The following is a 26,819-nucleotide window of genomic DNA, read 5'->3' on the forward strand; positions in this document are numbered from 1 at the left end:
AGCCTGGATTAATTGCGAGTTTGCCAGTGATTGTGCACATGTTTGCCAGTGGTTGTGGTTACCAAATGAGAGCACACCATGAGGTGGCGCAAAGGGATGTGACGATTTTATTAATAATAAAGTAATTAATTTATTTGCATATCGAATACAGAGGAACAGACTGGTCTTGAATGTGGAAATATATTTGACACTAGTTAAAAGCTTCTTTTTTAAAAATGTTATCATAAAAATATCAGAATAGGCCTACTGAGCATTTGCAGTTTACTGGATCGAGATGGGGGGGAAAATAGTGATTAATAGGGAAGCCCGGGTGAGTGTAACACATGCAGTGAATGCATATTATGAAGATCGGTTCCAGACCCTACGGCTGATTACATATTAATCCTAAAATGGAGTTCGGAGAAAGGAAGCGAAGAAGGAAGTCACAAAGCTTTAAAGTGGTCACGGATGAAGGTGATGAAGGTAGGCGTCTGGTTGCGAGACCGTGCAAGATGCGCGCCTCTGTCTGGGTGTCTGGCTCAGTATGAAAGCAGTGACGACTGTAAACAAAAGAGGCGACTACGACTTCGCTAGCATTGTTGTTTCTATGCGATAAATGAGACAATCGGAATCTCTTAATTAAAGTCCGGTATTACTCTCAGTGAAATTAAATGTAAATATAATATACGAGATAATATAAAAAACAATAAAATGTAAAAATGCCTTTAACACTGTTATAGAATATAATATATTCCCGAACTAATCACCTGCAAGTCTACAGTTTTGTAACTATATTTAGGCTCCATCCATTGATAAAGCTACTTCCCCACCTACAGGTGGTAGAAGCTGCATCGAATGAGAAGGAGGCCTTATTGGTTGATGTAACAACACATACCAGAATAAGTCACATGTCCTTATTTAGTTATAATGTGCTGTTTAAGACAACTATAGTTATTATTATTTGCATGCATTACTAATATTTTCAGTTGTACATTTTCTTAATTTGCAATGATATTTGACTAAACATATTCTTTCTTTAGGTTTTGACCCACCTTTGGTCAATTCCAGTTGCACAGATGCCAACGAAGAGTCTGAAGATGCTGCTGTTGATGATGGTACATAAGCTTAGCATGAACCTCATGCTGGTATAAACGCAAATTATGAGAAGACATATAAATATAATTTTTAATCCTCCTACCCTCGCCCCCTCTCCATTCAGTTGAAGAAGAAGAGGAACCGAGCACAGAGATCAAGAGGCAGATTACAGGGATGATGAGACTTCTCAGTGATAAAACAGGCAGGATGTATCAGCGTATTGGGGCAAAAGGAGATGACTTGAAAAAGGATCCCCAGGATTATGGTCAGAGTTGGGTACAACCGCCTGCCACCTTGCCCCATCTCCCAAAGAACCATAACTGGACCCATGCAGCAGAACCAGAGCCCTCATCTTCTTGCCCTATCCCCATAGCCAATGGGCAAAGATATACCCAAGACACCACTTGCTCCACAGCACCCAGGGTCCAAAACCATCCAAAGGATGAAGCTCATGGTAGATTTTCATGCTTATAAATGAGAAAAATATGTTTTACTGGTTACATCTGCAAGGATCTAGATGGAAAAACAATGCACACATGTAACACATTATATCACATTATTGTACAACTTCAGATAAACCCCCTCCCTCATCACCAGAAGGCCCTTGCTGCATGCACAACTGTCAGGGCACGTTGCAGGCCATTCTGCAGGAACTACGGTCAATGCGGAGGCTAATGCAGACTCAGCAAGGTCAGTAAGCACACAGAAAAAGCAAACAGGCAGATATAATTAGAAACGGAACATGACCCGAATCAAACCTCTGATGACCATCCTCACGTGTTTCCAGCATTGTTGGCGAAGCAGGAACAGACGGCGTCACCACGACAATCGTACCTCGTACCCGGCCCTGCTCCTCATCACAGGGCCCGAAAGAGGAGGCCCGTTTTCAAAATGGCCCCACTAAATGTTTCCGGTCGAAGAGCTGCTGTTTCCACTCTTGGATCCCCCTCCTGTGTGTCCCTGATACCCCCGATCGCATCCCTGCAATCAGGAAACAGCAAGGGCTACCAGAAAGGGAGTTCCGGTCATGCAGAGATGATCAAACTGGCAGTGCAGAACATTTCAATGGCTGCCAACAACCACCAGCACACTCCTCTCTTAAGTGAAGCCAGTGGACCTCAACCCAAAGAGGTATTGTAACATTCCCATTACCCCCAGACTAAAGATCGTGTGCTACCCATTATCCTTTTCTTTTAGTGGTTGGATATACTGTATGTCTGATATTTTGTCACTTGCTTCATATTCATTGGAACTATGATCTGTCTGTGTTTTCTTTGGAGCCTGCGGTGCGTCTTGCAGAGGAATATGATGTATTTATTCCCAAAGCTCAGCTAGACTCAATCCTGCTTAACTACACTCGCTCTGGCAGCCTGCTCTTTCGTAAACTGGTGAGCTTTATTTAATTTAAGTCCATGCTCCATCCTCCAGGCTTAGACCATATGAAATATGAATTAAAATAAGAAACTGTACAATGCAAGTTAATAAGGACTTAATAATAGCTCAAAGTAGAATAATGTGTTTTCTAGCATATCAGTTGCATATAATTGGGAAAAGAACATATAACAATTATCGTATTAACTGACCTCTTTGTATAGGTTTGTGCTTTCTTTGATGATAGCACTTTAGCTAACTCCTTACCCAATGGCAAGAGAAAGAGAGGACTCAACGACAACCGCAAGGGTCTCGACCAAAACATTGTGGGAGCAATTAAAGGTTAGAGCAACAGAATATAATTGGAATATAATTCGTAAGTGGAACAGAGGACTTGCAGTGATTTTGCCTAATTTGTGCCCAGGGTTTACTGAGAAGTACTGCACTACACATAGGGTAGAGAAGCTCCCTGGACCTCGAGACTGGGTCCAGATCCTTCAAGATCAGATCAAACTTGCCAGGAGGAGGCTGAAAAGAGGTGAGTCTTTTAACTATTAGACTCTTCTAGGGATAAAATGATTTTAAAATCCATGGCTGATGATGGTTCTCTTAATGTTTGGCTCTTTGTGTTATCCCAGATGCAGAAGATGTCTCCAGTAAAGCCTCCTCAAGTAGAGCCTGCATATGAACATTAGCACATGGCATGACACAGCCCTTTCATCCCAGTTTTGTATTTTGTATGTATTTTCTGTATATCACTGACACAGACAAATTCCTTGTATTTGAAATCCTACCCGACAATGATACATACTCAGATTCTGATGATTCCATAAATTATATTCAGCGGATCCTATTCATCTTTGCTGGCGCACACGTATTGTTATTTCAGAGTTGTCCTCTTCTATCCATTTTCCATCTCATGAGTGTATCACATGCATGTATTCCATGCCACGTTACCTCCCGTTTTTGACATTTGAAATTCTCATGCAGTGTTCTAAAATGTCAACTCATTACCCTCTCCATGCAGCAACCCCTTTAATTATAATTAATAATAATTGAACTCTCTATATCCTATCTCCCGTTTGCCTTTGTATCATCTCTGCTGATAATACCCAGCCAGCTGTGCCTGCCACTACAGTCGGATAACAAATGCTCCCTGGAAACCCTGTTTTACGGTTTTGTAGACTCGCACTGATGTAGAGTCGGCCATTGGGGGGCGCTATATTAGCAATTATAACAATTGCAACCAGTGTGCCTTTCAGGGACGGCGCTACACCGGGGCTAGGGGGTGCTATAGCCCCGTCAAAAATCGGTGTAGCCCCAGTTAAGCCCCTGTGTATCATAGCTGCTTTTATTGAAAAAAAAACAGAACCTCTTTATAAAGTAACTGAAGTCGTGAAAATCGATTATTTTCTTAGCACCCCCACCTATCGGTCAAGCTCCCTATTAGCACCGGGAGAGAAAAAATCCTGGCGCCGTGCCTGGTGCCTTTGAACAAATGGCAGGCCCAGTTTATCCAGTCAACTCTATTGGTAGAGTTTGGGACTATTCTTAACCTATAGAGCATCCCAATAAAGTTCTAGCCATGTCACATCACAAGATCCCAAAATTGGCTATAGCCTATATACATTATTACATTATTACATTATTAGGTTTTCTGCATCAATCATGCGGACAAGGTTTCCAGCTAGCTCAAAATGCTTGTGACCTGCTAGTGAGTATCAGCCATTGGTCCATGGGCCTGTTGAATACACTGTCTATGTCCTACACAACGTCATGTGAAGTAAATGGTTGTTTGTCAGCTTGAACTCTGCAATAGCTGCTTGTGCTTATACTATATATGTATTTCCCCCTAATAGCCTAATTGTATGCTGGCTGATGGCCCCTCAGATCAAGCTCAGCGTTTGATTATTCTCTACATTGGTCCAATGCAGAAACCATTATTCTTGATAGACAGCCTACTATGCAGAACACATATACTTGGGTCTCAATTCCCAGGTTGCACATATGGTAATACTGTAGGTTACTCATTGTTTTAGTTAAAGTTAATTAAGTGTGGTTAGTTATTTACGACAAAAGATGACAGTGGTAAGTGGTCATTGAATGTTATAGGTGTGTTTAAAATAAACATGTTTGTCCTGTCAAAAGATCTTTCTCCCTTGTCTATCCCCTCTTGTTCTATATAGCAGTAGGCTATATTCTAGAATTAATTTTTGTACTTTTTGAATCTGTCAACATCTCTTTTTAAATGGTAAATGTACACGTAATATTTAGATTGTGCCTTTGCGCGTTGGTATTTTTGTCTTCCATGCACCATACAGAAAAAAATATTTTTAATTTTATTTTAGGCATTCTGTAATTGTTCTTGTAATGATTATCCAATGGTTATCAAATTTATTATCTATTTTTGTGACAAAGCCTCCCCCTATTTGCTCAATGTGTAACTTTCGTTCAGTGTGCCGATTTATCAATTAGGCAAAATGTTGATTATATGGCTCTTGTTGTGTTTCCTTCTAAATTAAAGGTACATAACATCGCGTTTAGATTTTTGTAACCGGACTTAAAGGGATGATCACAGCCGCCTCGGCGCTTCTGAAGGACCCTTTGAGCGCCCTAGTCGTTGTCCTTTTTGAATCGTTATAGATGTCTTATTCCAATGGGTTGTTAAGCTAAATAATACATGTATCAAATGATATGTATTGCAATAGCTATGGTTTAATTTATCACTAAGAGCTAGTATTTCAGTATAAATTTGCAACTCAATTATTTTCTATCAGGCTATTTTTAAGCAAGCCCGGGTTCCTCCCCAATGCATTCTGGTAGCGTCCGCGCTCCTCTGTCGGGATCCAGCGCTAACGTTAAACAGGTAAGGATAAACTGGTCATAGCAATTAAAGGGGAAATGTTGCAAGAATATAACTGTCCCTTGGTCCTAAAACACTGTAAAGGGCCGTCGTTAACATTTCATTTGCAGCATGCCTTTATTTCTTTTCACAAATGGCATGTTAGGTGTTTGTTTTTAATGGTACTTCAGCTAATGTTGCACACATCGCATGGCGGTGGTCACTAAAGGGTTAAAATTTTCCACCGCCGACATATTTGTTCTTCGCACTCTAGTAACTTTTAACTACTAAATGTGTTCACTACTAAGCGCTTTCCCTTCGTTTTCGTACAATGAATTAGTTACAGTTGTGGTGCATCTGGGCACATATATAGATAGTAATGGTTTGCATTACAAGTTGATTGTGTCTCACTGCTGCTTAGGCCTATCACTGCATGCATTGATCAGCATTTGCTAGCACTCAGTCGTAGGCAGGACGGGTCAACAACAATACTAAGATTTGCAAACACAAATAGCCATGCTCGTCATTAACTATTGACGCCTCATTAAAAATACTATTTTTTTATTTTTATGATGCACATGTATAGCTAGTGACAGCTGAAGGGTCCAATTACATTTGGCAGATGCTGCATCTTCTGTATTATGATCTTGAATGCACCACCAATGCTGGTACTTGGCCGCGTATTCATTCATTTTAAAAGCCTGGCAGAGTTTATGTCAAACACGCTTATTCTTAGCAGATCATCATCAGATTGCTTTTAGTGTAATAGTGGTAATAATTTTGATGACATTATATATCCCTGAAGGCAAATGGAAGTGTTTCAACTTACATTGATGACAATGACCCCACATAACTTACAAAAAAACACACAATGGGCCTGGTAGAAAGACAAAACACACAATTACAAAACATATATAATTACAAAATCGACTGACGTTATACTAGATGTGAATAGAATAACAATGCCCACCTTTTGTTTTATCTCTCCTTTATGTTGCTATCAGGTGAGAGCCCACTCTTCTCCATCATGTCTGTGAGGGAGTCCTTTAACCCAGAGAGCTATGAGCTTGACAAGAACTTCAGACTCACACGTTTTGCTGAGCTGAAGGGTACCGGCTGTAAGGTAAGCTTCCAAATTACCCTTTGTACCCATTAGTTATCGCTGTGTGCTTCTTAGGCCACTTTAGCAAAGCCACTGGGAATACTGTAGTCACAAGTTGTTTTGGAGCAGGTAGGGGCAGAGCATTTTTGCTGGGAGTCAATAATAGCCCTTAAGTTACCTGTTCCCTAACAAATGGGTAGCTGGCACTGCCAAAGGTACGATTTGAGAGTCGTAAAGTGAGCGAGAGAGTGAGGGTGATATCTTGAAATTAAACAACCTCCCTGACAAAACAGATATCTCAAAGCAGATTTCACTCACTCAGGGCACACTCACACTAGGCAAAGTTGCCCTGTACCATATTCAAGTACCCCCCCACCCCCCCCCCCCCCCACGGAATTTAACTGTACTTGAGTACGGATGGCGTTCTCACACTAGCCAAACGATCTAGACTTTACGGGGCAAACGTACTCGGGCATGGTACAGATGGCCTAGTGTGAGTGCACTCTAACTGCTGACATTGGCTATGCCATTTCTAACAAATAAATAGCTCTTAAATCATATCTACTTTTATTTTATATGGTTTTATTGTTGTTACTTGTCATTTATGTTCTGGTTACAGACTACAATGTTATTTATTCTTTTGACACCAGGTTCCCCAGGAGGTCTTACAGAAGCTTCTGGAAAGTCTACAAGAGAACCACTATCAGGAGGATGAACAGTTTCTTGGAGCTGTTATGCCCCGATTGGGTATGTCTATTCAGAAACAATAACACGTATTCAAAGATGAGAAAACACTACACTTCAGCAAAAACCCTTGAAATGTAATAGACCATACGTTTCCTCCCACACTATCCCATTTTTTATAAATTCTTTATGCATATAATTACATAGTAGTAGTAGTAGTAGTAGTAGTAGCCCAATGCTTTTTAACATAATTCTCCTTTAATCTCACATTTAACTGGCGGCTATTTACTTAAATTATATTATACATAGTTTAGTTACATATTGGTAACATTTCTGTCTATGGTTACTACATAGGCCTGTTTTGTTATTACCTTACCTACTATGTTCGCACATTACGTCTCATGCACTGCTAACATAGAAATCTAATGTGTCAACTTTAGGGTGTGTCTCTATTTGTGTCTGTGTATTATTATTATTATTACATTATTATTTTCATTATTTGCAGGCATAGGGATGGACACCTGTGTCATCCCACTCAGACACGGGGGCCTTTCACTGGTCCAGACAACAGACTACATTTACCCCATTGTGGACGACCCCTACATGATGGTAAGGAGAAGTGACACCTTTTCTATCCCATTCCATACAATGAATAACATGCACATCGCTGCTTCAGGGTTCATTCAAATGGGATCTGTGTATTTCTGTTGTCAGGGGCGAATAGCTTGTGCCAATGTTTTAAGTGACCTGTATGCCATGGGCGTGACGGAATGTGACAACATGCTCATGCTTTTGGGAGTGAGTAACAAGATGTCAGAGAAGGTGAGAAAAACCTTGGCACTCAGGCCTGAAATGTACCTACTACATCTTTGTTCCTGGTAGATTCATAATAATGATCCAGACCTAAAAGTAAATGTCACCTTTAATTTCATATTGGATACTTTTTTAAAATTTTCTTAAAGGGGACACATTATACCACCAGGTGTGAGTGTGTTTAGCCGTTACAAGCCGTTTTGAAAATGTGCTGCTTCTGGCGTCACAGGTGGGCGTGATGTCAGAAGCGGCACATTTTCAAAACAGCTTGTAACGGCTAAACACACTCACACCTGGTGGTATGATATGTCCCCTTTAATCCTTTGCACACACTCACCCACACACAGGCCACATTTGCAAAGATATAGCAAGACGTAGATTGTCTAGGTGGTTCAACCCGTCTCTCACATTGTTTTGGTCGCAGGAGAGGGACAAGGTGATGCCGTTGATCATTCAGGGCTTCAAGGATGCGTCAGAAGAAGCGGGCACATCTGTAACAGGGGGCCAGACAGTGCTCAACCCCTGGGTGGTAATGGGGGGCGTGGCTACCACAGTTTGCCAGCCCAATGAGTTCATCATGTAAGTGTCGTTTTGTCATTTGTGTGCATATTCTATGAGCATATTCTCAATCACAGTCCTTCAATTATATCATCATGAAAACTTGCTTTTATTGTCTGTCATATCGTTTTAAGGGCATAATATTATTAAGATTCATTATGTGTTGTATTGAGCATGTATTTGTGGTATGGTGCATGTTTGGTTTCTATGCCTCTACCTACCTTGTATACTTTTTTATGTTATGGCTGGTCTGATTATTGTATTGCATTACATTGAATCTGATTTGCATTGACTTGTGTCATGGACTTCCTGTTGTTGTTGGCTTCCAGGCCTGATAATGCAGTACCAGGGGACGTGTTGGTGCTGACTAAGCCCCTGGGCACGCAGGTCGGAGTGGCAGTTCACCAGTGGCTTGATATTGTAAGTTTTTGTCTTCCTAAATGCCTACCATTCAGTTAACATTGTCATCGTTTTTTGTGATATAATGATATTGTACAGTGTGGGTCACCAGCAGCATGATCTCTCAACACTGTAGTTTGATGGTCTTTTCTGTTCTTTCTCCAGCCAGAGAAGTGGAATAAGATCAAGCTGGTTGTAACCCAGGAAGATGTGGAGCTAGCCTATCACGAAGCTATGATGAACATGGCTCGACTCAACAGGACAGGTACAGGGTTTTGGTCTCGCTTGCTAGCTTCTGAACCAAATAACATCAATACATGCAAACTACCTCTATTGCCAATGAAATCCTGATGGATCAATACTCAATCACTCCCTCACCCATCCACGCTAACCTCGTTCTAGGTGATCTCATCTCTCACAAAGGACTGCCCTGAAAAGTGTGCTGCTGTAAATGTGTTTATTGGCGGGACCGGGCGGGAGTTTCGAGCAAGCTTCTGACTGAGGGAGCGATATCTGTATCACTTGGTTAGCTAGGCGAAAGGCAGGGACTGCTGATAGAGATCTATGCATTTCTGTTCAACGCTTCAGATTTTGCTACGTCAATAAACTCCTCGTCTTTGTTGTGCTCCTTCTTTTCATGTTCTTATTCTTCTTACTCCGGGGACTGGCATAAACATCTCATAAGAAGTAGGAGGATAGAAAATGCGTTGCGGTAGACCGGGATAAGGCTACAAGCCGTGACCCTACCTCAGCCTACATTAGGGTGTGTTTACTCCTGCATGTATATCCCATGTGACCTGGCGCTGCAGACACCGTCACCCGGTCGGGCTCTGTCTTGAACCCTGCTCCTCTCCTGCTCCGTTCGCAGCGGCGGGCCTGATGCACACCTTTAACGCCCACGCTGCCACGGACATCACGGGGTTCGGCATCCTGGGGCACGCGCAGACGTTGGCGCGGCAACAGCGCAGCGAGGTGTCGTTTGTCATCCACAACCTCCCGGTCCTTGCCAAGATGGCCGCTGTGTCCAAGGCCTGCGGCAACATGTTTGGGCTCATGCATGGAACCTGCCCGGAAACATCAGGTATGTGTGTGTGTGTGTATATGATAGAACCATAGAGAGGAAAATAAATGCCTCAGTCATTCCTGTAGAAATTTGTGCATGAGATGTAACTTTGAAAGGTGTGTGTGGGTCATTCCCTTTATACGTGCACGAGGTACGCCTCTAACTAAACCCGTGCCTCTCCACTCCGTCCCCAGGAGGCCTGCTCATCTGTCTCCCTCGAGAGCAGGCGGCCCGCTTCTGCGCAGAGATCAAGTCCCCCAAGTACGGCGAGGGCCACCAGGCGTGGATCATCGGCATCGTGGAGAAGGGGAACCGCAGCGCCCGCATCATCGACAAGCCGCGGATCATAGAGGTGGCGCCTCAGGCCGCCACCCAGAACGTCAACCCCACCCCCGGTGCCACCTCTTAATCCCCCCCCCCCGGCGCAACACGGAACCGAACTGAAGAGCTCTGCTCGAGTGTTCTTAAGACACTTCAACTAGAAACCCATCCTAGAGTGTTCTACACATATACAGACTCACAAGTGCACGCGCACACACACACATACACGCACACACACACACACACACACACCCCTCTCTCCGAGGTGGTTGGTGTGTGTTGGCCGAATGACCGCTCACCAGGACAGTCGCAAGGGTCCGGCCCACACACCCCCACCCGCCGAAGCCACTGGGCTCCGCAAACATGATAAACATTTGGTAGCAAAACGAAAAGAAAATACCCATATGCCTTTTGTGTGTCAGACGTTTGATTCCATTACGTCCAACGGAGAAACGTGGGGGCGGCACCTCGTGAGAACAGGATCGGGGTAAAAGATCAAGGGGCACGCCACGGATTGGTTCCCGGGATTGTAAGGCGTGTCTCGGCTCTTCAAAAAGTGCTCCCATCAAGCAGATGGTTCATGTGCCCCACAAAGTTTTCTGTGTCCACTCGAGTTGTGCAGGACTTCACGCCTAGTTTTAGTCGACGTTACAGATGCCTTTAACAAGATGTAGTGTAACCACCGGAATAGTTGCTATTTTTACTTTGACTTTTTTTGTATTGATTCATGTGAAACATAAAGAAGATTTAATCTAATGTGTCCTCCCCCAGTAATGTTGCAAAATCAGCGGAACGAACCAGTTGCCCGTCAATGACCCCCCAGTAAATGGGCTGGTTTCTAACTCTGATCATGTGGAGGTGTGGGTTGCCAATAAGCAAGAGGTCATGAACCGTCCCATTCTCATGTTGCATCGCTTGGCCGACTAGTGGACAGCTGCCAAATGCTCATTTGTTTTTATAAGTGTTGAGAGACTAGTATTCTTCATACAAGGATTTTGTAAAAGGCCTGGATGGATTTGGAAACAAGTCTATCCCCATCTTTTCAACTAAAATAAAAAGTAAAACTCTTGGAATACCCTGGTTTATGTTTGCTTTCAACTTGAGAGAAAGAAAGTTGACATTTTGCGCTTCCCTTATTAAAAGCAGTGCACTTCAGTGACAGCAGTTCCCAATGGAATTTATTCCCCTACAGCCAATTATGTAAAACATATTTACAATACAATTAAATAGATAGGTCTCAATTAATTGAAACTTATCTTATGTACAATATTTCTACATTTAATTTACAAATGTTACAGGAAATGACTTAAACCATAGCTTTGTTAGAATGCAGTTCTAAAAATCACATATTTAAAATAAATAACTTAAATAGTAGCATGTGTATATATATATATATATTCACTTTTGTGGACAATAAGCAAACTATCACATAAATTGCAGTGAATATATGGGTCTTATGAATATGAAATTCCATTTCTAGATCCTGTAGTAGAAGCAGCTATTAAACATCTTTCTTGTGGCTCTGCAACTCTCCGTTCATCACTGGCAGCTCTATCTTGTGGTTTATAGGTTTAAAAAGACTTTGGATGTCCAGCATGGCCTTCCGGATGTTCTGACCAAAACGGAACGAATCCTAAAGGTGAGACAAAAAGCCATTGAGATAAATGGGAAAAGCACCTAGAGCAGATAGTCCCTGTACTATACAATCTCTATTTGAGCTTATACTTACTGTTTCTGAACTCGAAAACTTGCTTGAGATGTGGAATGTAATCAAGTCCTCCCCAACAATGATGTAGGACACGCCGTAACCATCGTCGGCCACCTGGGGGCAGAGAGGAGTCCCCATTACGGCACTGATATAGGCTTGAATGGCGATCCTCCCATGATATTAGAAAAGGATATGTTTAGGTATTGCAGTAAGTAAGTGCACTTATGTTTTGTAAACTCACATTTCAGACAACACTACAATAAGTAGTGCAATTTTTAGGGCAGGTATGTATGGACCAATCAGATTGTGGTCATAGATGCGTGGACTTCAGTTGAGTGACCAAAGTGGTGAACTTACTGGACCAAATCCTCCACCAGCCCCCACATATCTGGGGAACTTGTTTATGTCAACCAGGTTGAGTTGCTGCTGCGGTGTCTGGCTGGTGGACAGCTTCCACGGCTCTGACAGAACCTGGGCAAGACATACAGACACGAGAGTTAGATGTATAATCACTTTAGTTTACAAGGTGATATTAGGGATGTTATATCCACAATGTAATGTTTTTGTGAGGAACCAACCTGCTTCAGGAATGGTGAGTCCATGCCAAGGTATTTGGACATTATGTAGAGGCAGAAAAGATGGCGATCAATTCCGGCGCCTGTCATGGCCAGACGATACATGTTCTGATGCTTGTCCGCCGCCTTCCGGAACAATTCCAGCCTTGCGACATTCTGATTAAAAAAATCAACAATATGATTTAGACAACCAATGGGGCTTTGTGTTAGGCCTGATCCCACTGGACACTTTAAAAGCTGGGGAACGCTATTTTGGAATTGTTATCAATGGGAAACAAATCATTCTGCTGCTGCTTTGGTGTTCCTTGCGTATTTGTCAGAGACCTTATATTTAAATAACAACTAGGGCAGCAATGATTAGTTGATCAATCGATCGACAAATAATTAAAATTAAAATTAAATTGAATAATCAATGAATCAAGTTCAAGTAACAAACATTTACATTAATGAAACATTAATGTTGCTGTTCAGATATATTCAGTGCATGGATCATTCATTCATGGATCATCAAAAAGAATAGTTTTATTTTTCTTGACAGCTTGTCAGATAAAGCGAGCACATTGGACTCTTGTCACTCGTGATTGCATTTGCAATTACAGGGTTAGGGATATGTTATTGACTCAATTATGAAAATAATTGTTGGATGAATAGATTAGGAAGAGAAATAGCTGCCCTAATAACAACTTGAATCCATATCACCGGAACTCTCTTTAATCCACAACACTGCAACTATCTTCTACCTGCTTTCCGCCCCCAGGTACTATACAAGCTCTTATCTGTTGAAAAACTGCTCATATTACGTAAGGCAAAGTCGACGTGAACCGCCCAGGGTCATGGTAGACTAGACATGACACCACAAAGTCATGGTGGCTGTGAGCTTTGCATTCAGAGTCCCCGGAATTGATAACAGAGCTGGTTGACCTGTAGACGCTGGTCACCAGAACCTCTAATGTACTGCATGTTCATTCTGGAAGACTATTTAAGTTTGTTTGTCCAGCTGTTTCAGCCACAAGTCATTTACAGAGTAACTGTATCAGTGAATTATTGTTATATTATATATCTCTGCTGCAGTATGTTTTATGTTTGTGGACGTAAATTAAGTTTTAATGTAGGTTTTCAGGTTTTCAATGTATTTCATATCTTTTATTTCTTATTGTTTTCAATTATATACATGACATCCACATTTCTCTGTTGTAAAATACGTATTATGCTTCTTCTGTGCTATTTTTATTGCCACAATGAACCTGTAATTTACTTTCCTCCACTGCCAACTTTCTGCCAACGTGCACTTTCTACCATCAAAAAACAAACAGAAATGGTTGAAGATAGGGATGTTAGATACTGAAAAGGTTGACAATGTGCAACCCTCATGACACAAACAAATCTGGTGAGATATGTTGCAGAGTAAGTGGCGTGACATGTCAAATAAGCCTATGAATTCAATAGTTTTGGTATTGGTAACATTCCATGAATGTTCAACTAATTAACCACTTTTTATAATCCTGTAAAATCTTCTGACAGCAATAGATGAGATAGATTAGTTCAATCTGATAAAAATACTGATAGTTGCTTTGGTGGCATACAGAATAAGACACAAGTCCACCTCCTCCTTTGTCATGTCTAACTGACTGTAATAAGTTGTTATGTGGAGGGCATGTCTGAACTAAAGCTGCTACACCATCATAGGTAAGCCAGGTCTCAGTTAAAAACCCAAAATGCTTAGCCAGTATAAACAAAAACTTTTTTTTTCTATTGGTTCCACGAGAAGCAGGCTTGATGGTTGGGCTGGGTTGGCCTGTGTGGGTTTTGCATTAGCCTTGGTCCAGCTACCATTTGCATAAACATTTGTTCTGCTCCTTGGTCTGTTGATATGTGACTTGAATGTTCAAGTCTGCAGCTGATCTGTAGCTGTATATTGCTATGTGTCAGGGACCAGGTCAGAGGAGTGGCGTTGTCTATTGTGGTTCTGTACGTTGCTTGATATCCGGGACCAGGTCACAGCGGCAGTATGGGTAATGTAGTTCTGTCCAGTGCTTACCGTTTTGTCCTCCTCTTCCATGGCTCGAACAAAGGCTACAGCCTCTGATGTGCACGAGCGCACAGTCTCCGTCCGGCCCTCCCGGAACATGCGGGTCATTGAGGACTCGTAGGTCAGACAGAACCCCCCCTGGTCCTGCAAGGTTCACAATGAGATCATGTTGACACTAGTAGTTAGTTGGTGTGTGTGTGTGTGTGTGTGTGTGTGTGTGTGTGTGTGTGTGTGTGTGTGTGTGTGTGTGTGTGTGTGTGTGGTCTTGCATCCATGCTGTGCTCCTCACCCTGAACTGGGCGAGCTGCAGAGCCAGCTGGATGAAGGCGTCGGGGCTCGTCCGGCATTTCTTGATCAGCCCTTTTCCAAACTCGCTGAACAAACAGCCGTGGAAGTCGACATCGTCCGCTATCTGCTTGGCCAACACGTACGAACTCTCAATGGTTTCTCTGCACTAAGAAAAATCAATAAATTGACCGATTTGAATGCAGTCGACATAATTGTAGCAGAATAATTACAACTATCCGGAATGTGAGGAAATCTTGTGAATCGTATGTTATGCTTTGCCTCCTTTGGAATCTGCCATTCTAGTCTGGTGGGTTGGGGGATGCCTTTGTTGACGTCCCCCTTGCAGTGGCCCTCTTCTGTGTAGCCGAGATGGAAGCAGTCTGTCGCTAGGACGTACTGCGGGAACACAGGGCGAAGGTGAATCAGCACCACCTCTACAACTCACATTTGATGATTTAACATGCATAATGAAAGCTTTTTAAATACCTCCCACATATGTCCTATTATTGGTGCATCTGCCCAGGAATGTTCAGTGTTGATTCCCATTTTGCCATTTGTGTAAGATATCAAGTTAAATGACTTGTCGAACCACCTGAGAATAAAGAATACAAGTGTGGTGGTGATTCATAATGGGTAAAGTTCAGATTTAGATTTCTTTGTTGATCCGAAGGGAAAATTGTTGCATTTGTTACAATTCCTTAGCTCAAGATAGTACAAGAAAGGCAAACTAATAAAAAATACAAAAAATATATTATTTTATTAATTATTCAAATAATAAAATGACAAAGACTACCTATATATCATATATAATAAAATAATAATAATAATAATAATAATATATAAAAATATTCATAGAGTATGAACCATTTTGCAAATACATAAAAATATGCATAGCTATAAAAGTGGCTCATAAGAAATGTGGTCACATGTCAACCGCACTGCGCATGGATACGAGGTAGGTGAGCGTCGTAGTGCGCACGGTATCTGCCCACCTGTCATAGCACTTTCCGTGCAGTAGAGATTTGGCATAGCTGTCCAATGAGCCGGTCTCTGCAGGGTCGTATCCCTGCGCCTCATCGTCGAGGGTCAGAAAGAAGGCAGACGATTCTACGGCCTGCAGGGAGGCCTTGTTCACACCCTGGCTGAAGTGCCTCAGACGTGCCCGGGCCCATGGCACCCTTAGGGAAAACACAACAATGATAATGATAAAGGGGACCGTTTTGGGAACAAATATCTGAACTATCTGATCTGTGTGTGTGTGTGTGTGTGTGTGTGTGTTTCTGTAATAAAGTTAAGTATGTAAGTCAATTTAATTTATAAAGCACATTTACACACATCATACACTGACCAGTGGATAACTAAAAAGACAAATAATACTAAAAACACATTGGACCAATAGTCATAATTAGATCAAAAAGGTTAGGGTTAGGGTACATCACAATGCATACCTGTTTCCGGCAGTCAGGGCTGCTAGCTTGAGTTCTCCAGGCTGAGGTTCAGTGGTGTCGTTGAGGATCCTCTGGAACTGCATCTCCAGCTCACTGGGGAGGAGGTGGCGCCCACCCGTGTACAGCCACACCTGGAAGAAGCGCCCCTTGTGGTAAACGACCAGGTGTTTGCGGTCGGTCAGGTGCTGCACAATATCTGGTGGGAAAAAAGATTCAACACTCAATTCTTTTTTCATCCATTCGCACAACAAAATGAAAGTCATTTTTCTTATTATATAGACTGTAAATAAATGAATAAAATAAATAGAAATATATCAAGGTGGCAATATCTAAGATCTCAGTTTTGTTGTCTTATGCATTACCCTTGACACAAAAAAGTGTCAGAAAGGTGGCTCCTGTCAAATAAAAAAGTTTGTAACATTGAAGCCCATGGATCATTCCCCATCCACCATTGCGAAGGAAAGAAAAATAATTGATTAAAAGATTAAAAATATTAAGCTCAGTAAATAGCATATCATAGCATTGCACAGCATTGTAAAGCAAATTATAGCAAGTGGCAATTAGTACCTGTCTCTATGCCCGGGATGCGTGTCGTGTTGAACATCCTCTCCATTTGGCTGGAACACATTGGGACGATCCCCAAAGCCCTTAACTTATAACAAATAGAATGAGAGTGTGAAAGAAAGCTGAGAGCAATACATGTTCATGCTGAAGTGAATAGCTGGTTGTATTTGAGGGAGGATTTGAGAGTTGCAAAGGGGCTTTTGATTTTAAAAATAAATCCCCCCCAAAAACGCACAATTCCACTCTGCTTCCCCCCTTTGTCTCTCTATCCTTCAGAAGGGATGCATTCACACACCTTTGATTGACAGGCGAGATGGACTTCCCAATCAGGTCAGTAATGAGCCCAGAGGGGTCGGACTCGGACATTTCACTCAGTAATAACTGAACAGATGGCTGAGGCATTTCTAACAAGTCAAATAATAGCGCTCGTACCTACAGCACCTTTAATAACAGCATGCTAAAATGAATACAGCCCGTAGTATCGAGTGAGGTAATGAGGGGTGAAGCTCCGCCGTACCGGTGCGTGTTCGCCACGCTCCAGCTTGCGTCGGTACTGCAGCATGGCGTGCACCACGTTCCCGGCCCGCGCCGCCTGCCTCTGGGTCGGGGTGATGTACAGGAGGTCCTGCCAACACACGCACATCATGCATATACTGGGACATTAAGCGGACATATACCAACAGGCAGGCTGGTAAAACGGTCGTTCCAGCACACAACTAGTTGGACATGCCCACTTGTGACGTCGGAAGAGGCCGGTTTGAAAGTGGTTTGTATTCATGTTTTTGCTTTTCTTTTCTTTCTTTTTGGTGATGTCCTAATAATTATGTTTTATTTTTATTTTTTATTTATTTCTGTTTACCTCTGCATTGGGGTACAGTTATACATGTATAGTGTTGTATATTAAGAAAATCCAATAAACAAGCTAAGTGAAATGTAGTTGTACAAAAGAGTTACTTAATACAACATGTTTGTTTTATTTAGATGGTGTTCTATATATATTCCAGTGGATATTATAAACCCATGCAGCTCACCATGATGTAGAAGTTGCTGTTGACCATGATGGGACTCCGGCCTCTCAAGTAGATATACTCCTCCCACCAATCACTGACCTGCAGGCAGTCCATCCATTAGTGCCCACAATGCCACTCATTCCACTCAGACATATAAACATAGTCGCTGCATTGGCCCTTTGATCTTAGGTAAATGTCGCCACCATATTGGAGAGGCCAAGACTGGTCTGTAAAACAAATCAAAGTAAACAGGGGAGCTTTTTTCAGGATAAAAAACACCTTACCTTTACACTTATTGTATGTCGTACTTAGTTATAGTAATTAGTTGTGTAGCATCTTTTCCTAGCTAGCTTTGTTGTATACAGGGAATCTATGAACATCCTTACTGTACTGACAGCGATGTATTGTTTGTTTGTTTCACTTTCCCCTGACAAATGTACTTGTTAGTAAGTAAGTCGCCTTGGATAAAAGCGTCTGCTAAATGCCCTAAATGTAAATTGAAAAGCTCCAGATGTGAACATTCCCTACTTTAACAAAGCTCTCCTATTGGACATTCAACAGTATAAGAAACTCTGTAAAGCTGCGTCCATGGCTCATTCGGTTAGAGAAGAGACTTAATGTATGCACACATTAAATCATCCTGTATTCTCCACCACGTTTCCTGATCTCTTTTCTTGTTTGAGTTTAAGTGTTAGCGAGCACACAGCTTAAGGCACGGTGTCGTGTAGTTTCCAAGACAACGCAGTAGTAGTACTCACGTAGTTGGTCGCCCACCAGGACTTGAGTAGGAGGTATCGCTGGAGCTGAGGAGCGCTGGTGTTTCGGAAGTCATTGGCCAACGTCTCCATCTGCTTGTATCGCTTGTCGTCCAGCAAGGCATGCACCGACTCCAGGTACTGCAGCGGGGTAAAAGGTGTCTCATGAAGGGGGTCGATAGAGGAGTAGGTCTAGCCATCCACCGCTATCATTCATTACTGTGAATCCTTTGACTACTACGTTGTCATTGAAGGTCAGAGAAAGTCAGTGCATTGTGACCATCAGGAATATAATTACGACGAGTATAATTATTATACAATCATACCAATAATAGACCATTTTAACAGAGGGGTCACACATTACTCTAATTATGGGTATGCTCTTTTTATGTACCAGGGCAAAGGTAGCAGACTGAACTAGTGGAGATGAATGTCCTACCCGTCTCCTGGTCCATAGAAGTAATGGACCTATAATTAGTGTTATGACCTGTGTTTGTCCTACAATGACACCTTTATGAAAATGTTATTTTTATCAGCAGCCACTAGTTAATCTCCCGGTTGTCCTCTCCGAGGCTCACCCTGTCGATGGTGTCGTCCACGCTGGGAACCGGAAGCCTGGGCAGCGATGCCTGGAAGCTGTAGAGGAGCGGTCTCCGCCCAGAGAACATCTTGATCAAGCTCTGCAGTATGCACATAAACACACAAACACACCTCTGAATATACAGATAAATAGTGTTGTCACCCTCAGGCCTTCATTTTCTTTTTTACTGCAATTGGTCTTTGGTAACAATTTCAGTGAATACCTTTTTCTTGGTTTCCATTTTGTTTGTTGGTGTGGGGGAATCATTTGTTCATTTTTGTTTTGTGTGTTTCTTAGATAAGAGGCATGCAAGTGTGTAATGTATACAATATTATGTTGCAACCGGGACACCATAGGCAGTCGAAACAGATAGATAGAGAGGTACGTTGAGCTATGCTAGCACCCACCAGCCACAGTTTAGTGGAGGAGCTCATCTTTCCGTGAGATTCGAAGATCCACGCGTGGTAAGAGAGCAGGGCCTTCAGGGAGTATCTCAGCAGGTAGATGAGGAACAACCAGAGGCCCGTGGCAAACAGGATGGCACTCAGCACCTTCCTGGTCTGCGCAGCCATGTAGCCCCTTGCAGAGCAACACAGGCCAGGTTACTACTCAGGCTATGAACACAACAAGAAGCGAACTACGCTGCAAACGAAATGTGATATTATTGTGCTATTATGTGTTATTTCAATTGCCTTACTGTTTTTGTATTGTAGTTATTGTTCTTCTTATGTCAATTTTTGTGATCATTGTTTCGAAATTCCAATAAAGTATGATACACTACTCTGAATCCATGTGGCTGTAGTGGAAACGTGAGTATGTACAGACAACATCAACAAACAAAGCATGATGTTACAAATGATAGTGAGGTGTTTCCAACCTCGGCAGGTTTTCCTTGATTAGGTCAATCATTCCCAGAGAGAGATCTACGCGGGTGTACAGAGTGCTTATCATGGCAATAACAACTATGAGCCAACTGGATGGACTGGCTGGGTAGACTCCAGCCAACACACCATTCTGAGAGAGAGAGAGAGAGATAGAGAGAGAGAGAGAGAGAGAGAGAGAGAGAGAGAGAGGAGAGAGAGAGGGAGAGAGAGAGAGAGAGAGAGAGAGAGAGTATTTTGTGAGAGTATTTTTTTGAGAGTATTTTGGTGTTTAAGCAATGATAAGCCTAATTCATGAATTATATTATGCACAATAAAGACAAAGAAAAGCACTGACACTGGTATACCTTAAATTGTATGGCTCGCTTTCTCCAAGCCGTGACCCCTGATAGATAGATGTTTTTAATCACTTCTTGGCTCAACTTGATGTCCACCCCGTCCGGTCGTACAGTGAACTCAAAGCCCACGGCCTGGTGGGCTTCGGCCATCGCTGCAAAGGCCTGCTGGTACAAAGTGTAAGAATGGGTGTTTGCCGATAACTATATTCAATCAAAAGTGATTTTATGTCCAAAAGTGATTTTTCTGTCCATTCACCAACACTGTTGGTGAATGGACAGAAATAAAAAACAAGGGGCTGCAGCTCAGAAACAGCTGATGGACAGTAGGGTATGGGTCAAACAAATGTTTAACATTTTTAAGATTGAACAGGCCTAAGCATTTATAACAGCCTACATAGGCCTACTAAGCTAAAACGTTTTGATCAATTCATAGGCCTACTGTGATCCAAAACAATCGCACGTTTAGCATCAGCATTTGGAGATCATAAATGAGTCTCCCACCGACCGACGTAATAGACTACGCGAAGTCGAGGCTGGATTTCATTTTCCATGTCATATGACTGGACTGTGGGACAAAGGTCGGGCGGCAGACAGCGGCGCGCCGACGCAATATACACGTGCACGCGCGGACGGAAGACAATATAAACACAGCGAGAGCATGACACATGAGAGTTGCATGTCACTTTTGCAACAGGCCTGCAAAAGTCAACCATATAAGGTGCAATGGCATCAAATGTGTGCCCGTGACTTTACGTCCGTAAGCCTGCTTCAAACGTAGTATTATTTAATCAATCATTTGAATATTCTTTTGAAAACGGGACAAGGGAAAATCCCTTATTTGGACATGTAACTTCCCATGAGGACAAATAGGCCTACAGAAAATTACTCATAAAAAAATAAATAACCGAGAACGGATCCCCACAATCATGATGGGTTAGTCTATACACAACATTACATCCAATACAACCCGCGTTTTCACAAAAAAACGAATACTATTGAAAACCAATGATGAGAAAATGGTAGACCTACTGTACCCTTCTCAAGCCGGATAACGTGTGACTTCAGAGAAGAGTCGGATTGTTGTAACAGTCACCAAATTGGCGAAATTCCTCTGGCCTTGGTGTGTTCCCTGCGTCTCTATAGTGCCCTTGAAGTGGCTTTCAGCAGGTACTGTGGCTAAAGCTGTTTCTGCTCCCTCCCCTGTGAACCAGCATTAATACACACACACACACACACACACACACACACACACACACACACACACACACACACACACACACACACACACACACACACACACACACACACACATGGCACACTTCTGTTTGTAATCGTACACCACGAGGTTAAAATAGAACTTGTGTCCGTGACGTTCACTGTCAATGCAAGCGTCATTGAAAATGTTTTAAAGAGCCGAACACAACTGGCAGGCTGAATATGTCCTTTTGTCAAGAGAAAGTGCATAATGACAGAAAAATATAGTTACACTCACAAAAATACAATACAAATTATTAGAGCCCGCACTAATTATTTTGAATAGACAGTATATATTTCTGAATTTACTAAATAAAGGAAACGGTATTTCAATTGTTTAAATGTAGCTATTGTTTAATACATAATACCCCCAATGACAAACAAATTTAAAATAAAAACAATACATCCAATGCGAAAATAATACAAAACTAGATTACACACAAACAGGTAGATATCTAAACAACCCATAGTTCAATTTTTACATATGACCCCTCTATTGAAAGGTCAGAGTAAATATAATGGAATGACACTCAGCCAAACCATTGCAGGTGCACCATAAAGCCACTAGTTAGCAATAAAACGGTGGTAGTTATAATAAATAATAACATCCTTTGTCCTTTCATAACCTCTTTTCCTTTGATGGAAAACGTCAGGAGGTTAAGGAAAGATGTGAAGGATTTAGGAATAGACAACAGCAGTGCTAAGAGATATTCTGATGATGAACTACAGAATGCTAAAGGAAATAAAGAAGGAAGCATTGAATCTCTTTATTATTTAGAAAATCAACCTCTTATTATGGCTGCCACTCAGATAAGTAAGTAAATAAGACAGACTGGACTCATTGATCGTAAACACTTTGTGAGGTTTCAGAATGGTGCCCAGACAATGGATTATCAGTTTATGGCAATTGAATGCAATTACACAAAACTTTGATGAGCTAAACACCATATGTAAGAAATAATTTGTGGTCGTAACTAGAAAAAGTGAGTTTTTTTCATGTTACTTTTCAGCAAGTTTTGGTCACTAAGTGACTATTGGAATCAAAAAGATTGCTATTGCTAGGCTTGTACATCTGCACAGTTATTAAATACATAACTACATCAATACTAAACATAAAGAATGCAACTTTTTTCACATCTTTATTATTTTTCTTGGTGCTGGAATTGGGTTTAATTTAGGTAATAATGGTTATGGTAGACCTAAAGTTGAGAAAATGATAGTTCTAGGGGGTGTCCCATTTAAGTGCTTTCTTACACGTTTAAATAACTTACGACGTCCTTGCTTTTAGGAGTGGGGGGCCTCTCAGGGATGAAGCGGTTAAGAGGACAAAGTCAACTCAAAAGTAATCAAAAGTACAAGTGAAAGACAGCATCATAGTGAGCAGGGATAGGAAGAGGAGGCAGCAGACTCAGGGAAAGGTCCAGCAGGTCCATCTGCACTACACCTCTGTGGTCCGTAGCTGGCATCAGCACATGCTCCTCTAAAACAGTCCCCTGTCCGGCAAAGGCCACCTTGGTGGCCGCATGGATCTGTACACAAAGAGACCAATACAACACACTTTAGTAGTGGCTGAATATTTGGGCTACATTATAAAACACAATGGCCTTGAAAAGGAGCAAACAATATAAACACACAATTGTGAATTGCTGAGCTAATCAATATGAAGGATCAGATGTTTTCCCCTAATAGGTTTCTGATGCTACACCTCTCCCCACTGGCTTGTCCGTGGACAGAATGATGTCACCACATTCTCAGCGGTGTTCCCTCCAATCACAATCAGGGTGTCCGTCGCACCCAGGAAGTAGAGGGTGGGCAGGTCTGCGTCAGCTCTGGTCAGGGTAGGTAGAAGCTCCGACCAACAGTCTAGAGCAGAGGGGCAGAGTGTGTGTGTGTGTGTGTGTGTGTGTGTGTGTGTGTGTTTGTGTGGGTGTGGGTGTATGTGTGGGTGTGTGTGTGTGTGTGTGCGTTTGTGTGTGAGAGCATAAGAAAGTGATTAAGAGAGTGAGATTGTGTGTGTGTGTGTGTGTGTGTGAGTAAGAGAGATTGTTAGCGAATCAGTGAGTGAGGGAGAGAGAAAGAGAGACATTATTGGGTTAGTCGAGGAAGCCAGAAACCTGTGTGCCGAAACCAATAAACCACCAGTGCTGTTCGCCCCAACCTTTTGTCGTGTTGTACTGCAGAAGTAGTTTCTCTCCGGTCCTCTGGATGTTCCCCAGCACATAGACACAATGACCTAAGCTGGTTGCCAGGGGAACGTCATGGGACATAGACACGGTGAACTGGAAATCGTTTAGAGGAAGTGAAGACACAAACCTATAGGAGAGAGAGAGAAAATATTCAGTTACCGGTGTTCCCACATGCACGTGCAAACACACACACACACACACACACACACACACACACACACACACACACACACACACACACACACACACACACACTCACACATGTACCTTAACTGAACGTCAAGTCAATCTTTGAAGCATAAACATCACAAACCCAAAACGTCCACGAAACACAGAATTAGTCTAACATCTAATGGAAGACGAGACGCAAACCTCCAGGTGTCGTCCCAGGGGTCGTAGCGCTCCACAGCGGTGTACAGGGCTGTGTTTGAGTCCGGACTCACCAGGGAATCCAGATACCAGCCTCCCACGGCATATATACCTCCCTCACAGGCCACCGCGCTGAAATGCCTCCTGTGCTGGGGACGTAGCAGACAGCATCTATCATTGACTCTACCGAATGGCGTTAAGCAGGTTAACACTGCCTTTGTACTATACTTATATCCAACACCACTTACAGGTGAGGTGGAGGGAACAATCAAAAAAAAAAAGATCCTAACCCTAATGTACTGTCTCTCTGTAAGGATCTGTTATTTAAAATCAAATAGACCCACCCTGTCTCACCTTGATCAGAGGAGCTGTGGTGACCCATGTGTGTGTACAAGGATTATATCGAAAAGAGGCCATTTTGAACTCCCAGCCTCTCCTGATTGGCTGCCTGTATCCGCCCAGGATGTACAGGTAGTTGAACAGCACCACTGCAGTGTAGCACCATTTGTCTGCCCTGAAAGGAAGCTCAGAAATCGGGTGCCACGCTGAGTCTCCCCCGTCCTCCGACCCGTGCTGTCTGAAGAGATGGCGGGCAGGTTCCGTCTCTGGGTCGGCCCAGGACTTGATGTTCTCTTTCCTGAGAACACAGAGCCTCCGGTTCCCTTGGGTTCTCAGACCAATCAGCTCCTCCATCTCCTCAGAGCTGAAACCCCTGTGGCACAAACATGACAAAATCATGCTTTATTATTGCCTCCGATTCAGGGATTGAACCAGCAACCTTGCGCTTGCCAGGCAACCTGCTCTACCTCCTGAGCCACTGCAGCCACTTATTACTATGGTATTTATCATTAGGGTTTAAACATGTTAATATCATATAGATCGTTGTATGTTATGTCACTCTACTGGGGTATATGACCCACATTTACAACACTTAAGATGTTTATGACTCTCTTTCTTTAAATGTCGGTCTTATCTTACCTATTTATCAGGCTTTTACTGTTTCTTGTAAAAAGCACATTCACCGTTTAGCAGAGGCTTGCCTGCAGTTGAAACTTCACTGTTTCAAACTCATAAAAATGTAGGTTGCTTTTTTGAAAGCACTTCCCTCAAAGTTGTAAGTCATAATACATAACTACATCTGCAAATTGGGTTTAAAAGTGATAATTGACAATTGATAATTTTTGTACTGAACGAACACATCTATTGTAGCAGTCATCAACAAAGCACTTTTATCCAAAGTGATTTAGGATGCGTTTAACACATGATCATGCTCTCATATCTTAACCTTATAGAGCAGCAGTCAGTCATACCTGGTCAGGTGTGACTGCTCCAGAAGGTTTCTGCTCAGGTAGGTGAATACCGTCATCCTTAACTTGGCACAGTAGATGGCCTTGGCCAGTCCAAGGTAGGACAGACAGTTCTCTGGTGTGAGCACATCGGCAAGGACCGACAAACACTCTGAGAGGAAGGGCTCAGCCAGAAGGTAGCTGGCTACCTGCGACGTAAGAAAGACAGTGCTCTGGTAGTCAGTGTTTGTTTAGTGGTGTTTTAAGTCATCGTATTTGAATAGCCCTTAAAAGCAGTTACAGTGCCTAAGGGCTTAACAGGCCTCATTTTAAGATCCCCCTCCCCCCTTAGGCCTCTACTGGATTCTATGCATCACCCAGGTGTGTGCAGCACACTGGTGTCAGATGGCGTTTTCCTGTCCCTCCCCCCTCCCATCTGAGGTCTTGAGGGAGTTAAACTGGTGGCCGTCACTACCTGGATGTTATCCGCCAGCTCCTCCTCAGACACCCTGAATTGCTGATGGAAGGAGAACTCCAGGAGGTTGTGGAAGATGGAGGAAGGCACATGACCCAGGCAGATCAGACCCTCAGACAACTCTCTCATTCTGGACTGGGACAGTCCCCGGAAATACTCACTGCACTCTGAAAGCCTTTTCAGATCCACCTGAGAAAACAGAATCCAAAGTGTATATAAAAACAGTTTGATGATATTAATCTATATTGAAATGAATATATATATATATAAATGTATATATATAAACCCTGTATGCAAAAAAGGGCACATTTTAATGTGTATAAGCTTTCCAAGAGAAAGATGTTGTCACAATGTGAATAGTACAGAGCATTATACTTACATGGAAGGCATGTGTGTCCGTTTGAACCATCACTATGGTTGCACTATCACCTCCGGAGTGATAAGTTCGCAGCACCTTGCTGGTCTTCCACTCTTCTGACAGTGTTTCAGGAGACTCCAAGCCCTTGCATTCTGGTGGAGCCGTCAAAATATGGACTGCGGCTGGGAAAGCTTCCCAAACTCTCACTAAAATATATTGTACCATTGAGCGAATCCACTGACAAAAGAGGATTAAAAACAGTTTAAAGGTGTTCATCTTGACACGTTTAACCTCTGATCTCCGGTCACACACCTATAGTTAATCACTTTTCATTTCTTTGAACAGGTTAAAAACTGATCACAAGGAAACTACGATAACTAACAAAGTCATGGAGGTTCAATATAAATAGATGACAAAAAGGCAATATATGATTTCACAGTAACTTTTACACCAATGTGTCCCAATATCTTCCTTCTAAAAAGACTGAA

General features: G+C 42.4%; 4 protein-coding genes across 5 annotated transcripts; 2 read left to right on the forward strand and 2 right to left on the reverse strand.

Annotated features, from left to right (window-relative positions):
* Positions 1–389: 389 nt before the first annotated feature.
* On the forward strand, positions 390–3,133 carry bend7 (BEN domain containing 7; the record flags this gene model as incomplete). Its single annotated transcript, XM_084476783.1, has 9 exons — positions 390–453; positions 1,020–1,094; positions 1,199–1,528; positions 1,648–1,764; positions 1,862–2,205; positions 2,355–2,462; positions 2,670–2,787; positions 2,870–2,983; positions 3,084–3,133. The coding sequence occupies 9 exons, from the start codon at positions 390–392 to the stop codon at positions 3,131–3,133; spliced, it is 1,320 nt and encodes a 439-aa protein (XP_084332909.1).
* A 2,149-nt stretch (positions 3,134–5,282) lies between these two features.
* Positions 5,283–11,290, forward strand: sephs1 (selenophosphate synthetase 1). The gene is made up of 10 exons (XM_084476768.1): positions 5,283–5,311; positions 6,292–6,410; positions 7,040–7,136; positions 7,579–7,682; positions 7,788–7,895; positions 8,311–8,465; positions 8,774–8,864; positions 9,009–9,108; positions 9,712–9,924; positions 10,101–11,290. Exons 2-10 carry the CDS (start codon positions 6,315–6,317, stop codon positions 10,313–10,315), a joined length of 1,179 nt encoding a protein of 392 aa, XP_084332894.1. The 5' UTR covers positions 5,283–5,311; positions 6,292–6,314; the 3' UTR covers positions 10,316–11,290.
* Positions 11,291–11,419: 129 nt separating this feature from the next.
* cpt1b (carnitine palmitoyltransferase 1B (muscle)) lies at positions 11,420–21,584 on the reverse strand. 2 transcript variants are annotated; one of them, XM_084477785.1, is made up of 19 exons: positions 21,438–21,584; positions 20,413–20,565; positions 20,062–20,198; positions 19,592–19,763; positions 19,183–19,284; positions 18,608–18,745; positions 17,871–17,948; positions 17,357–17,464; positions 16,843–16,927; positions 16,276–16,471; positions 15,820–16,005; positions 15,314–15,419; positions 15,107–15,223; positions 14,829–14,993; positions 14,549–14,683; positions 12,514–12,666; positions 12,293–12,406; positions 11,957–12,049; positions 11,420–11,860 (listed from the first exon to the last, which is right to left on the reverse strand). In XM_084477785.1, exons 2-19 carry the CDS (start codon positions 20,551–20,553, stop codon positions 11,729–11,731), a joined length of 2,358 nt encoding a protein of 785 aa, XP_084333911.1. In that variant the 5' UTR covers positions 20,554–20,565; positions 21,438–21,584; the 3' UTR covers positions 11,420–11,728. The 2 variants fall into 2 exon arrangements, with proteins under 2 accessions (XP_084333911.1, XP_084333912.1); XM_084477786.1 differs by having other exon boundaries at positions 20,413–20,568; positions 21,433–21,584.
* A 1,419-nt stretch (positions 21,585–23,003) lies between these two features.
* LOC311356926 (kelch repeat and BTB domain-containing protein 11) lies at positions 23,004–26,373 on the reverse strand (the record flags this gene model as incomplete). The annotated part of the gene is made up of 8 exons (XM_084476784.1): positions 26,353–26,373; positions 25,974–26,162; positions 25,523–25,707; positions 24,567–24,924; positions 24,177–24,361; positions 23,816–23,970; positions 23,363–23,520; positions 23,004–23,186 (listed from the first exon to the last, which is right to left on the reverse strand). The coding sequence occupies exons 2-8, from the start codon at positions 26,100–26,102 to the stop codon at positions 23,004–23,006; spliced, it is 1,353 nt and encodes a 450-aa protein (XP_084332910.1). The 5' UTR covers positions 26,103–26,162; positions 26,353–26,373.
* Positions 26,374–26,819: the final 446 nt, after the last annotated feature.

Source organism: Micromesistius poutassou (assembly GCF_964030765.1).
Source record: "Micromesistius poutassou genome assembly, chromosome: 13".
NCBI classification, from domain to species: Eukaryota; Metazoa; Chordata; class Actinopteri; order Gadiformes; family Gadidae; genus Micromesistius; species Micromesistius poutassou.